General features: G+C 40.2%; 2 protein-coding genes across 3 annotated transcripts; one reads left to right on the plus strand and one right to left on the minus strand.

Moving 5' to 3' along the window:
• The first annotated feature begins 781 nt into the window (after positions 1–781).
• Positions 782–4542, plus strand: dram1 (DNA-damage regulated autophagy modulator 1). Of its 2 annotated transcripts, none has more exons than XM_029761369.1 (7): positions 782–1191; positions 1942–2009; positions 2804–2946; positions 3349–3379; positions 3627–3685; positions 3823–3915; positions 4025–4542. In XM_029761369.1, the coding sequence occupies exons 1-7, from the start codon at positions 1061–1063 to the stop codon at positions 4070–4072; spliced, it is 573 nt and encodes a 190-aa protein (XP_029617229.1). In that variant the 5' UTR covers positions 782–1060; the 3' UTR covers positions 4073–4542. The 2 variants fall into 2 exon arrangements, with proteins under 2 accessions (XP_029617229.1, XP_029617228.1); XM_029761368.1 differs by having other exon boundaries at positions 784–1191; positions 3349–3526.
• A 3563-nt stretch (positions 4543–8105) lies between these two features.
• washc3 (WASH complex subunit 3) lies at positions 8106–12221 on the minus strand. The gene is made up of 6 exons (XM_029761370.1): positions 12028–12221; positions 11648–11812; positions 11363–11503; positions 9917–10024; positions 9767–9831; positions 8106–9632 (listed from the first exon to the last, which is right to left on the minus strand). The coding sequence occupies exons 1-6, from the start codon at positions 12076–12078 to the stop codon at positions 9536–9538; spliced, it is 627 nt and encodes a 208-aa protein (XP_029617230.1). The 5' UTR covers positions 12079–12221; the 3' UTR covers positions 8106–9535.
• Between the last annotated feature and the right edge of the window lie 584 nt (positions 12222–12805).

Consider the following 12805-nt stretch of genomic DNA (forward strand, 5'->3'; position numbering starts at 1 on the left):
TATTTCTTAATTCCAATCTTTTACTTGTAGATGTGTGTGCATTGTTGTGTATAGTTAGATATTACTGCACTGTTGGAGCAAGGAACACAAGCATTTTGCTACACCCATAATAACATCTGCTAAATATGTGTATGCAACCAATACAATTTGATTTGATTTGACAAGGTGATGAAAGCATTCCGCAGGAATGCTGGCCCATTTTGACTCCATTGCTTCCCACAGTTGTGTCAAGTTGGCTGGATGTCCTTTGGGTGGTGGACCATTCTTGATACACACAGAAAACTGTTGAGCGTGAAACGCCCAGCAGCGTTGCAATTCTTGACTCAAACCGGTGTGCCTGGCACCTACTACCATACCCAGCTCAAAAGCACAATATTTTGTCTTGCCCATTCACCCTCTGAATGGCACCCAAACACAATTGATGCCCCAATTGTCTGAATGCTAAAACATCCTCCTTTAACCGGTCTCCTCCTCTTCATATACACTGATTGGAGTGGATTTAACAATTGACATCAATAAGGGATCATAGCTTTCACCTGGATTCACCTGGTCAGTCTGTGTCATGGAAAGAGCAGGTGTCCTTAATGTTTTGTATACTCAGTGTAGAATGAATAATGAACAATGAAGTTAGAAAGAAAGAAAGAAAGAAAGAAAGAAAGAAAGAAAGAAAGAAAGAAAGAAAAACATTTTGGTTCAGAAGAGGATGAAAAAAAATGGTGTTCGTGTGTAGCCATTTTATGTAAAGCTGTGCGTCTTATTTTCTGTTACATGCGGAAATGATCGGAAGAGGTACCGAAGTCAGCCCACACTCAACATGACTGAAGTTCAATACTGTCTAGACCACGTGATTGCAAAATAACAGTTTACAGTATAGCTTACAGTAAGAGATGTCACTTTTTAGGTGGCCGATTAGACCAATTCTAAAATTACTTTAAATCTAAACTCTGAGAAATATTGACAGAGGGATTTTACCTGTCAGTATTCTGCATCGTATTTATTCTTTATAACTTGCACCAAGGTCGGTCTGTCTGCGTGGTAACTTTTCCTTATTGCCGACAAAATGTTTTGGTTCATGGAGGGAATATGCTGTTTGCCAACTTTTTTGGTCATCTGGTCATCTAGCACGTTTATTGTTTCCTACCTAATTGCATTGTTCGAGCATGATGTGGATGTTATCTTCCCCTATATAAGGTAAGATTATGATTATTTATCAGCAGCCTGAGTATTTTTATTTTCCACGAACTTGCCGTTCTTCATTAAACTGTAATAATAGCGTTTACTTATTGTTATTTAAATCAGTGGGGGTATTGGAAATAATGTTTCTTTATTTCCACTCATCAAAACCGGCGATATTGACGGAAATCATATCGCATTCTTGCAACAAAAATAAATCAGTTTCGTTTTCCCCACCACAGTTGAAAGCTGTACTTGGCTGGTTCCCAGGTGACAGCTGTATGGTCTACAGCGTAGGGGCCTGTTAACCCCTTGATGTCCGGTGTGTGTCCTCACTTGACATTTAAACAGCTTTGTTTATTGAGCAGATAGACATTTAACACATATGCAAACTAAACATTACTAAGCATTGATAATGAACAATGGTTTTACTAATTAGCGCTCTATTCAAACGATTAAAGCCCTCTATTCAGTAATATTTTCTGTAGATATAACGGAATTATTTGTTTGTCATCAAATGGTATGGTTTGACAATTGAAATGCAATTGTCTATTTGGTTAATAGATTATGCCAATGGTATGATTTTGCTTTGATTACATTTTTTGATTTCATTGAATAAAAAATGATATCACTTTCTGTTCTGTTATAATTTAATGTGTATAATGATTTTTTATATAATGTATTGTTTAAATTAAATCCAGATGATTTAAAATGACTTCCAGACATGGCATTAATACACACATTAACCCTGAACTATTCTTTCTTTAGTGACACTGGGGCTAAACCCCCAGAGAGCTGTGTCTTTGGCTTGATGACGGTCATCACTGCACTTGCAGGTGAGCACAGAAAGACACTAAAACCATGAAAGGGCTTTTTGTCTTAGTGGAACGGGATAGTTCACCCAAATGACATATTTGGTTTCCTTACCCTGTAAGCAGTCTATGGACCATATATGACAGCAATCCATGCTTTGGTTTAGTTTCCTTGGCACTGTTTCCACATGCAAATGTCATGGGACGATGTTAGCATTTTTTCATGCTTCATGTTCAAATCATCTATAAGTGAATTTGTTGAGCTTCACACTTAATTTTAGATACTTCTGGATGATTTGGACATGACACCCGAAAAATACTAATATTGGTCCCATGATTTAAATGGGACCAATATGTGCCACAAATGCTAAAACATTAGCATGTGGAAACGGTGCTAGAGAAACTAAACCAAAGCATGATTTGCTGTCATACCTTGTCCATAGATTGCTGACAGGGTAAAGAAACCAATGTGTTATTTTGTAATTTGGGTGAACAATCCCTGTGAGAAACTCCATGGGTTTTTCCAGGTCAGAGACAATGTCAAGAGCTTTATTCACACTTCCCATTTTTTGGAAAATGAAAGCAGAAATGCATGGTTAGACGCGGCTGCGAGAATTGGTATGATATTGTATTATTACGTTTCACTTCACTATGTTTGTCTTTCTTCATTACCTTTGTTTTAAGGTGCAAATAAATAAATAAATATTGCAGCAGGTTTCACATATGCCTACAATAGCCTACTGTGACCGTATACTGTCTTAATGTGAAAAGTGGTCATAAAAACGTTCACTCCATGTGCCATGACAATTCCTCTACAGGTACGGCCACCATGTATGCCAGATACAAGTTTGTGGAGAAGCTCAATGAGACAGCAGGTGGTGTGCCCCCAGTACTGAATCAGGCTGCTTTCTGGATTGGAATGCTTTCTTGTTTGGGGATGTGTTTTGTGGCTACTTTCCAGGTAGGTTGCCACGGGGCACAAACGTCAGTTCAACAACTAGTTTTGATTCACATTTGGCTGAGTTGTCAACTAACTTGAATTCAACAAAAAATGTCACCATCCCATTGGGCACAGACATCAATTCAATTAGCCTATTCAACTTTGATTCAACCAGTGTGTGCCCAGTAGGATGTAATTGGATTTAAGATAAAAGTTGGGTGAAATCCAATCAGTTTTCCATGTTTATTCAATATCATCACATTGAATTTCTTTCTTGAAAATGATATGGAAACAACATTGACTAAACCAGTTTTTGCCCAGTGGGTTGTCACCCCTTTAGTGTGAAGATGGAGGGGTTTTGTATCATGAAGTGACAGTGTGATATTCCATACATGATCTCTCTGGCGTGTTCTTTTTCTCCAGGAGACAACGATTACGGCAGTTCATGATGCAGGTGCATTACTCTTCTTTGTTTCTGGTGTTCTGTACACCATCCTCCAGTCCATCATATCCTATAAGGCCTTCCCCTATGGATGTTCCTTGGCCTTGTGTCATATGCGCACAGGAATTGCAACCATCGCCTTCCTGGCAGTTTTCCCCAGTATCCTTGAAAACAATAGTAACACCTGGTGTCTAAATGATTTTAATCATGAATGATCATTGTTTTATCAAAGAAAATATCTCCTTCATTTTCCATCCAGCTGTTGTCTGTGCTGTCTTTGTGACACAAACCACACTGCATAGAAAAACAAAAGACGAGGTACAGTATGAGCACATCTTTACCAAGAACACCACTCACATAAACAACAAAGATGGACGACATTCTGGATCCATATAGGCTTTATAGGCCAGAGAAGCTAAACGTGCCAATATATCCGACTCTCCCTGTCATTACAGGACTATGTGTTCCATCTGGTGAGTGCTGTGAGTGAGTGGGTCGTGGCCTTCAGCTTCATCTTCTTCTTCTTCACCTACATCCACGACTTTAAAGTGAGTTTTCAGTCACCGCTCTGTCATTGTGGTGGGATTCTCACAATGATTCTCATTTTCTTCTCCTTTATTTGAGTGTTTTTATTTCTCTTTGTCCTGTTTCTTACAGAAGTTTACTCTGAAGCTGAGAACAGAGTTTGTGGACTATTCCCGATGAAGCATTGATTTGAACCTTTTAATCTGAATATTTACAAAATGAAATGTATTTTTTCTACTTTTATAAAGCAAATGTATATGAGATTATCTGAATGGTATGATGTATTTCTTTATACTGTATCCATTGCAACATAACCTCAGTCTTAACGGTTAACCACAAAACAAACACATCCTATGACATCCTGGGTTAATGAAAGAGTTAACCCATTGTTCATCATCTGGTGGGGCAAAGGTCAGTATTGCGCAAGAAAATCACAAGATCAAGTTAATAATATAGAAACTTAATTTCACTGATCACCAGTTTATGGAAAGAGGCTGTATATACACTTACCTACTCCAATGTTAATCGTTTGATATTACTATGTAAATATTTTTCTAGTTAGATATTTTGCTCAAGAAAACTATTGTTTCTCAGGGTATTGAGGAGGCATATCTATGGTATACCTTTGTAATAAAGTAACTCAAAATACATACAGGGCTATGTGTGACGTATTTCTATGTTCCAAACACAGTGTTTGAATGATAAGCCGGCGACATATCTTTAGCCAAAATGTGTTATTTTTCAGGCTAAACTGCATAAACACTACAGGCCATACTTGTGAACATTAGAAAAAGTTTAAGTTCAAGGTTAAGTTTAAGCATCAGCCAATTAAAATCGTTGACATAGTGGCAAGTGATCAAAGTCTACATATTAGCTGTTCCCATTACATACAGTAAGTTTGCACATTTTGCACTATGCTAACCTCACCAGCAGGCTGTGATCATTTCCTGTAGGAAATTCCCTATCAGCCAATTGAAATCGTTGATGTAGTTGGACGTGTTCCAACACTTGTTCACGGAAGCGCACTTAACTGTAGTACAACAGCTCTTACTGATAATCAAAGAAACTACATCACAAGTGTTTGACTGACTGGTCAAATTGCTCTCTGTGTAGATTTGTGGCAAGGGTTCAAATGTCACTCAAGTTTTTGTCCGCCTTTGAAATGTGGCATTACATTTACTGTGTTAGTGTGTTGAGAATGGACATAGCCTATAGCCAACAGCTTGAAAAGGAAGATTAATAATAATTAATAATTGTAGTTTGCACTCTCGTTATCATCCTACAGATGGCTGTATTGCAGTTATTTTAAAGAAGTTTGTCATGAGTCCGGACTCGAGCCCACGTCTTTAATTAATGGAGGAAGACACTAGACTGTATCAGCATCAGATTGTGAATTATTTATATTTGAAAAAGTCATCTAACTCTCTGGTTAGCATTTTATGTACTACAGGAACTCAATAATATAGCTATAGCCTACATTCATTCACATCAGATAGTGTCCGCCTTATGCTATATAACCTATTAATGCACATGCAACTTTGTATGGTATACTTCAATTCGACAATGTTAGCGATAGGCTATTTGTGAAATCGATGAATTCAATGTAAAAATGCAGACCAACACATAGGCTACTGGCACTGCTACATACATAATCATCACTACTATAGTATAGGCCAGCGGCGCAACCTTCACTGGGGGGGACATGTATCCCCCACATTCTGAAATTTCATGTTTCCCCCCCCAGTTCTATCGTTGGAATGTGAGACAAAACCAGGCAACAGTGTGCTTTAAGACCATGCGGACGCCTCCGAGCGGTCGGCTAAACTGTTTGGAGTCTTTATCCGACTGGATAATAAAATTATATATATATTGTGGCAGACCGGGGGTTTGGTTAAGACGTTTACACAGATCAGACACGGACAGAGTAGGATTAGCTTGGTTTCAAGGGTGTTATTTATATAATAATTCAAAAAGAAAAGGATAGGTCTCCCCCATGAGACCCTCTCCGGGATACCTTCTTCTGGGCTCCGGGTCTTGATGAATCCTGTTGGGATCAAAACTGCACTCACTCCTGTTACCTCTGTAAAGAGAGTGCTCTTAATCTCAGTTTGTTACCTGTATAAAAGACACCTGTCCACAGAAGCAATCAATCAATCAGATTCCAAACTCTCCACCATGGCCAAGACCAAAGAGCTCTCCAAGGATGTCAGGGACACAATTGTAGACCTACACAAGGCTGGAATGGGCTACAAGACCATCGCCAAGCAGCTTGATGAGAAGGTGACAACAGTTGGTGCGATTATTCGCAAATGGAAGAAGCACAAAAGAACTGTCAATCTCCCTCGGCCTGGGGCTCCATGCAAGATCTCACCTCGTGGAGTTGCAATGAACATGAAAGGTGAGGAATCAGCCCAGAACTACAATGTGTGGATCTTGTCAATGATCTCAAGGCAGCTGGGACCATAGTCACCAAGAAAACAATTGGTAACACACTACGCCGTGAAGGACTGAAATCCTGCAGCGCCCGCAAGGTCCCCCTGCTCAAGAATACATATACATGCCCGTTTGAAGTTTGCCAATGAACATCTGAATGATTCAGAGGACAACTGGGTGAAAGTGTTGTGGTCAGATGAGACCAAAATGGAGCTCTTTGGCATCAACTCAACTCGCCGAGTTTAGAGGAGGAGGAATGCTGCCTATGACCCCAAGAACACCATCCCCACCGTCAAACATGGAGGTGGAAACATTATGCTTTGGGGGTGTTTTTCTGCTAAGGGGACAGGACAACTTCACCGCATCAAAGGGACAATGGGAGGGGCCATGTACCGTCAAATCTTGGGTGAGAACCTCCTTCCCTCAGCCAGGGCATTGAAAATGGGTCGTGGATGGGTATTCCAGCACGACAATGACCCAAAACACACAGCCAAGGCAACAAATGAGTGGCTCAAGAAGAAGCACATTAAGGTCCTGGAGTGGCCTAGCCAGTCTCCAGACCTTAATCCCATAGAAAATCTGTGGAGGGAGCTGAAGGTTCGAGTTGCCAAACGTCAGCCTCGAAACCTTAATGACTTGGAGAAGATCTGCAAAGAGGAGTGGGACAAAATCCCTCCTGAGATGTGTGCAAACCTGGTGGCCAACTACAAGAAACATCTGACCTCTGTGATTGCCAACAAGGGTTTTGCCACCAAGTACTAAGTCATGTTTTGCAGAGGGGTCAAATACTTATTTCCCTCATTAAAATGCAAATAATTTTATAACATTTTTGACATGCGTTTTTCTGGATTTCTTCGTTGTTATTCTGTCTCTCACTGTTCAAATAAACATACCATTAAAATTATAGAGTGATCATTTCTTTGTCAGTGAGCAAATGTACAAAATCAGCAGGGGATCAAATACTTTTTTCCCCTTACTGTATGTCCCCCTCCACTTCTAAAATCAATGTTGCACCCCTGGTATAGGCTATATTACATACATGTGTAGCAGTGGAGGCTCCTCAGAGGAGGACCATTTAAAAAGTTATAATTTTCAGATAAAACTACTACATAAGATCACATCACCAAATAATTGATTAAAACCCACTATTTTGCTAAGAAGGTCTGCAGTAGCCTCAACAGCACTCTGTAGGGTAGCATCATGGTGTAGCCGGAGGACAGCTAGCTTCCGTCCTCCTCTGGGTACATTGACTTCAATACAAAACCTAGGAGGTTCATGTTCTCACCCCTTTCCATAGACTTACACAGTAATTATGACAACTTCCGGAGGACGTCATTGCAACATAACCTCAGTCTTAACGGTTAACCACAAAACAAAACATATCCTGTGACCGGCAATTAGGGAATTTGTTGGGTTAAGGAAAGATGTAACCCATTGTTCATCATCCAGGTGGTACAAAGGTCAGTATTGCGCAAGAAAATCACAAGATCAAGTTCATACAGAAACTTAATTTCACCCATCACCAGTTTATGGAAAGAGTCTGTATGTACACTTACCTACTCCAATTTTAATTGTTTTATATTAGAATGTAAATATTTTTCTAGTTAGGTACTTTGCTCAAGAAAAACTCTTGTTTCTCATGGTATTGAGGAGGCATATTTACGGTATACCTTTGTAATAAAGTAACTCAAAATACATACAGGGCTACTGTATGTGTGAAGTATTTCTATGTTCCAAACACAAAACCCAAAGTGTTTGAATAAAATTATGTCCACATATCTTTAGGCAAAATGTGTTCTTTATTTTTCAGGCTAAACTGCATAAACACTCAGATCTCAATGCTGCTTGCCTTGTGCTTGTGAACAAAGTGCTTTCCAGTCTAACACCTCTCCATCTACCCTCTTTCATAATCAATTGAAAAACTCACATCGCTGCAGTGTTCTGTCCAGAGACGACTTAACAATGTGAAGATGATTTGGATCTCTGAGCATTTGCTTGGATAAAGGGATGTTGAATAAAACTCTTGACTTAAAGGCCAAGGCTTAACGCCTTCACAACAGTGGGATCGAAGGGCCTGAAAGGCTTTCTAACATGGTTAGTCACACATGGTTAAATCTGGGATTAAGATGCATCATTTTAGAAGATTGAGGTGAATTCACATTAGGTACTACTGTTAATTTAGTCTACACGGTACCATTGCAATTCACACATTGCTCACAACTAGTGGGGTTTTTTCCATTATATATTTACCCAAAGTGCAATTTCCTTAATTTGTTCTTCACATTGTTCACTCCACGAACAGTTACATTTAAGCGTAATGTCTCATTTAAAAATGATGAGTCGGCCAGAGAACAGTCCTCAACATTTCTGCATGACATTCTTCACACAGCAGTTGTAGTGTAAAAATAGTACCCATCAAATGTTGTCACAAACATTGTGGACATGAGATACACACAACATATCACCCTCTCACAAGTGTAACATGCAGACATCACTGTCAAAATAAAACAAATGTGACTAAAGCACAATTACATTTGTCTTTTAGCAGACACTTATCCAGAGCGACTTACAGGAGCAATAAGTGCCTTGCTCAAGGGCAGACAGATTTACACCTAGTCGACTCGGATTCCAACCAGCAACATTCCAGTTACTGGCCCAACTCTCTCAATTGCTAGGCTACCTGCCGCCCCACAATCTCTTTCAACGGCATTGGAATGTTCACATGATATTGACAAAGGGGCAGAGGCATGTTTGCCCAGTGCAGTCTAAAGAAAAGAATGATCAATTACTAATCGATTATCTGGTTGATACTTTCCATGGTTGTCATTCCATCTGTTTTACTGCTGAACTACATAAAGAAACACCATGTCCAATCAAATGTTTCAGGAGAAGAAATTGAAACAAAAATATAACATCCACAAGATCAGTGGCTGACCTGGATACAGACATTAACTCTCTCGTTTACATTCACTCAATCTACAATGCATTTCAGATACTTAACAATCTGCCTGTTTTTGTAAGCCCCGTGCATCCCTGGAGATCATCCACAGAAGTTGGACTTTCTGTCTGGTAGCACTGTAGTTCTGCCTGTCAAGCACACACTGGCATCTAGTCCTTAAGGGCCCCTGCAGCAGCACAGTGGAAAAGGCCTGGAGCACAGATGACAGGGAAGGAAGTTCCCTTTGGCAGCTTCATGGCTAAGACAGCAGATCAATCGCTGAAAGATGACTCACTGCCATCGTCGCTGTCATCATCTTGATCTAGTGTGTTCTTTTTGACGGCATCAGGCACAGGTGCATCTGGTGTGCTGCAAAAAGAAACATGTAGGACCACCATTTTATGACATCAGAAAGATTCAGATGTGGGGTATAAAACAAAAAGTATTGGATTACGAGGTATGAGAATACAGATATTACAAAGATGTAACGTAAGCACACTCACTCAAGCAGGTTGGGATCCAAACCTTCCTGGACCATTTTATTCTTTATCGCCATAACTGGAACACCCTGTTTTTGAAAAGTTTTCTACATTACTGATTTCATTGAACAGATTGCACATTTCTACAGAATATGACAATGTATAGAGACCCACCACTTGCACCATCTTGAGATATCTGGCATAGCGTGGGTCCTTGGCCACAGTCATCCTACTGTCTCCTGCTGCCTCTGCTGCTCTTGGGTCTGGTATTTTTGGAGAGGCCTACAAGAGAGTCAATACTGCAATTCAGTATTTCCACCATGCACAAATATACCAAGTCTTTAAGTTATTGTTCCATCAACATGGATATGTTGAAATCCCAGGAGGTTGGTGGCACCTTAACTGGGGAGGACAGGCTCGTGGTAACGGCTGGAGCGAAATCAGTGGAATGGTATCAAATATATCAAACATGGTTTCCATGTGTTTGATGCCGTTCCATTTTCTCTGATTCTCCCTTGCAGATTTTCTCAAGCTCTGTTAAGTTAGATGGGGAGAGGCGGTGAACAGCAATCTTCACGTCTTTCCACAGACGTAAATGGTATTCAAGTCTCGTCTTTGGCTGGGCCACTCAAGTACTTTGACTGTATGCTTAGGGTCATTGACCTGTTGGAACGTAAATCGTTGCCCCAGTCTAAGGCCGTTTGCAGGTTGTCCACCCCGCTTCACAGTAGGGATGGTGTTAGACGGGTGATGAGCTGTGCCTGGTTCTCTCCAGACATAGCGCTTTGCATTTAGGCCAAAGAGTTACATTTTTGTCTCAGATCACAGAATCTTTTATCTTATGATCTCAGTCTTTCATGTGCCTTTTTCTCAGGAGTGGCTTCCGTCTGGCCAGATTGGTGAAGTGCTGTAGAGACTGTTGTCCTTCTGACAAGTTCTCCCATCTCAACCAAGGAATTATGTAGTTCTGTCAGAGTGGTCATTTGATTCTTGAGACCTCCCCTGCCAAGGTCCTTCTTGCCCGTTTGGTCGGACAACCAGCTCTAGGCAGAGTCTTGGTAGTTCCATATTTTTTAAATTTCCCAATTATGGAGACCACTGTACTGTTGAAAACTTTCGACACTCTAGAAATAGTTTTATACCCTTCCCCAGATACATGCCTCATCACAATTATATATTGGAGCTCTATGGACTGAATGGTATAGTTCCCGCTCTGACATGCACTGTCAAATGTTGGACCTTACATAGACAGGTCTATATCTTTCTAAATCATGTCCAAACAATTGAATTGGCCACAGGTGGACTCCAATCAAGTTATAGCGACATCTCAAGGATTGGATGCACCTGAGCTCAATTTGTAGTGTCATAGTAAAAGGGCGAGAATACTTACGTAAATTAGATATTTCTGTATTAAATGTCCAATTAATTAGCAAACATTTCTAAAAACATGTTTTCACTTTGTCATTATGGGGAATTGTGTATAGATCCATGAGAAAAAAAATGATTTCATCCATTTGGAATTCAAGCTGTAACACAAAATGTGGAATAAGTAAAGGTGTATGAATACTTTCTGAAGGCACTGTGTGTGTGTGTGTGTGTGTGGAGGGGGGGGGGGGTTACCTCAGGAGGTGGCAATGGCACAGCCACAGGGGTCTCTGGTTGACTTGGGACCACGACTGCGACTGGACCGTTGACTTCCGTAGCTGGCAACTGACCAACACCCTCTACCCTGACATCCTCCAAACCAGGAATAGAGGATAGCTACATAGAACAAAATCAGGACGCACTGACATTATCATACTGGTATGCCCAGAGCAGCAAAGCACATAACAGTACAACAACATCAAAGATAGTAAAGTCCTATCGCATTGTATACAAAACACATACAGGAGCTGGGTTACCTACCTTTGCTTCCAAAATGCTGAGGGTAGTTTCAATCTGCTGTATCCGAAGAGATATGGATGCAAGTTTCTCTTCACAAACTGTCGAAAAACGATTGAGGAAGCGGACAGTGTGCACTATGAACTGGTTGAGATAGGCAACGACTCTCCTCTGTTGTATGGCTGGAACCTATGACCATATCATTCAGTATCATGGAAAAACTGCAATGTTTATTTACTTACAGAGATGGAAAGTTCAAACACATTTACTACACAAACACGATTTACTTGATTACATTATTTGTCTGAGAGACATTCAGCTTGTTTACAAAACAAGCTAAAGCTATCATGGCTAATTTAGCTACAGTAGCCACCAAGATATCTTCGGCTACGGAAAACACTCACCTTGGTCAGATCTATTCCTGATCCCACAATCGGTAAACCGTCCTCGTCCATGTTTTAATCGTTTTGGCAAACTATCGGTTAACTCGCTATTACTTTGTTTAATAGTAATATTTGAATGACAATATGCAAAAGAGAGATGGGAATTGTAATACGCTTCATGTGACTTCACTGTGATCTAAAACGGACGTCATTATTATTATGCTCTTCCGGGTATATCAGCCAATAAGGTGCTTAGTTTTTCTTCTTCTTTATTGGAAATCAAAATGAACCCAAGGCTAAAGGTGCATACCTCCATCACCTGAACTGGAGGGTTAACAGTTCATTGCCACAAATGTAGTGTGTTCAATGCACCACAAGGAGGGAGTACAGTATAATGGTTAATAAATGTGCAGCGTCTCAAAACAAGCCCCAATTATGTTGATCCAGGCAAGGAGGACTTAGTTACTGTAATATGGTTTGCAGAGATGATGAGTTAATGGATAAAGCCATCAACACAAATTATTTGACAACTTCATTTTGATGATGCTTCAGATGCTATAGTCTTTTGGAGACAACCCACAATGTCCGTGTATGTGTGTAGCATTGGATCATATCTGATTAGTTGTGAACTATTACTACATAGGAGAGCAGCAGAACCAATGAAAAACAAAACACAGGAATTCAAAAATGCTGTCCAACTTGACCTCAATCTGAACTCTAAAACGATTCCAACCGTTTGATTTGAATGGACTTGTCTGAAATAAGAGCCTGTTAAACTTGATGTCAGACAGAAATGAAA

Source organism: Salmo trutta, chromosome 8 (genome assembly GCF_901001165.1).
Source record: "Salmo trutta chromosome 8, fSalTru1.1, whole genome shotgun sequence".
NCBI lineage: Eukaryota > Metazoa > Chordata > Actinopteri > Salmoniformes > Salmonidae > Salmo > Salmo trutta.

What these genes read in the sequence shown, in the direction of transcription:
- dram1 (XM_029761368.1), top strand. Translation starts at nt 1,061, where the DNA reads ATGTTTTGGTTCATGGAGGGAATATGCTGTTTGCCAACTTTTTTGGTC. An exon ending in GTTTTGTGGCTACTTTCCAG is followed by an intron (nt 2,947 to 3,348) that starts GTAGGTTGCCAC and finishes CTTTTTCTCCAG; the next exon opens with GAGACAACGATTACGGCAGT. An exon ending in CTTCCTGGCAGTTTTCCCCA is followed by an intron (nt 3,527 to 3,626) that starts GTATCCTTGAAA and finishes TTTTCCATCCAG; the next exon opens with CTGTTGTCTGTGCTGTCTTT.
- washc3 (XM_029761370.1), bottom strand. Translation starts at nt 12,078, where the DNA reads ATGGACGAGGACGGTTTACCGATTGTGGGATCAGGAATAGATCTGACC. An exon ending in CAGGAATAGATCTGACCAAG is followed by an intron (nt 11,813 to 12,027) that starts GTGAGTGTTTTC and finishes ATATGGTCATAG; the next exon opens with GTTCCAGCCATACAACAGAG. An exon ending in TGCCATTGCCACCTCCTGAG is followed by an intron (nt 10,025 to 11,362) that starts GTAACCCCCCCC and finishes ACTCTCTTGTAG; the next exon opens with GCCTCTCCAAAAATACCAGA.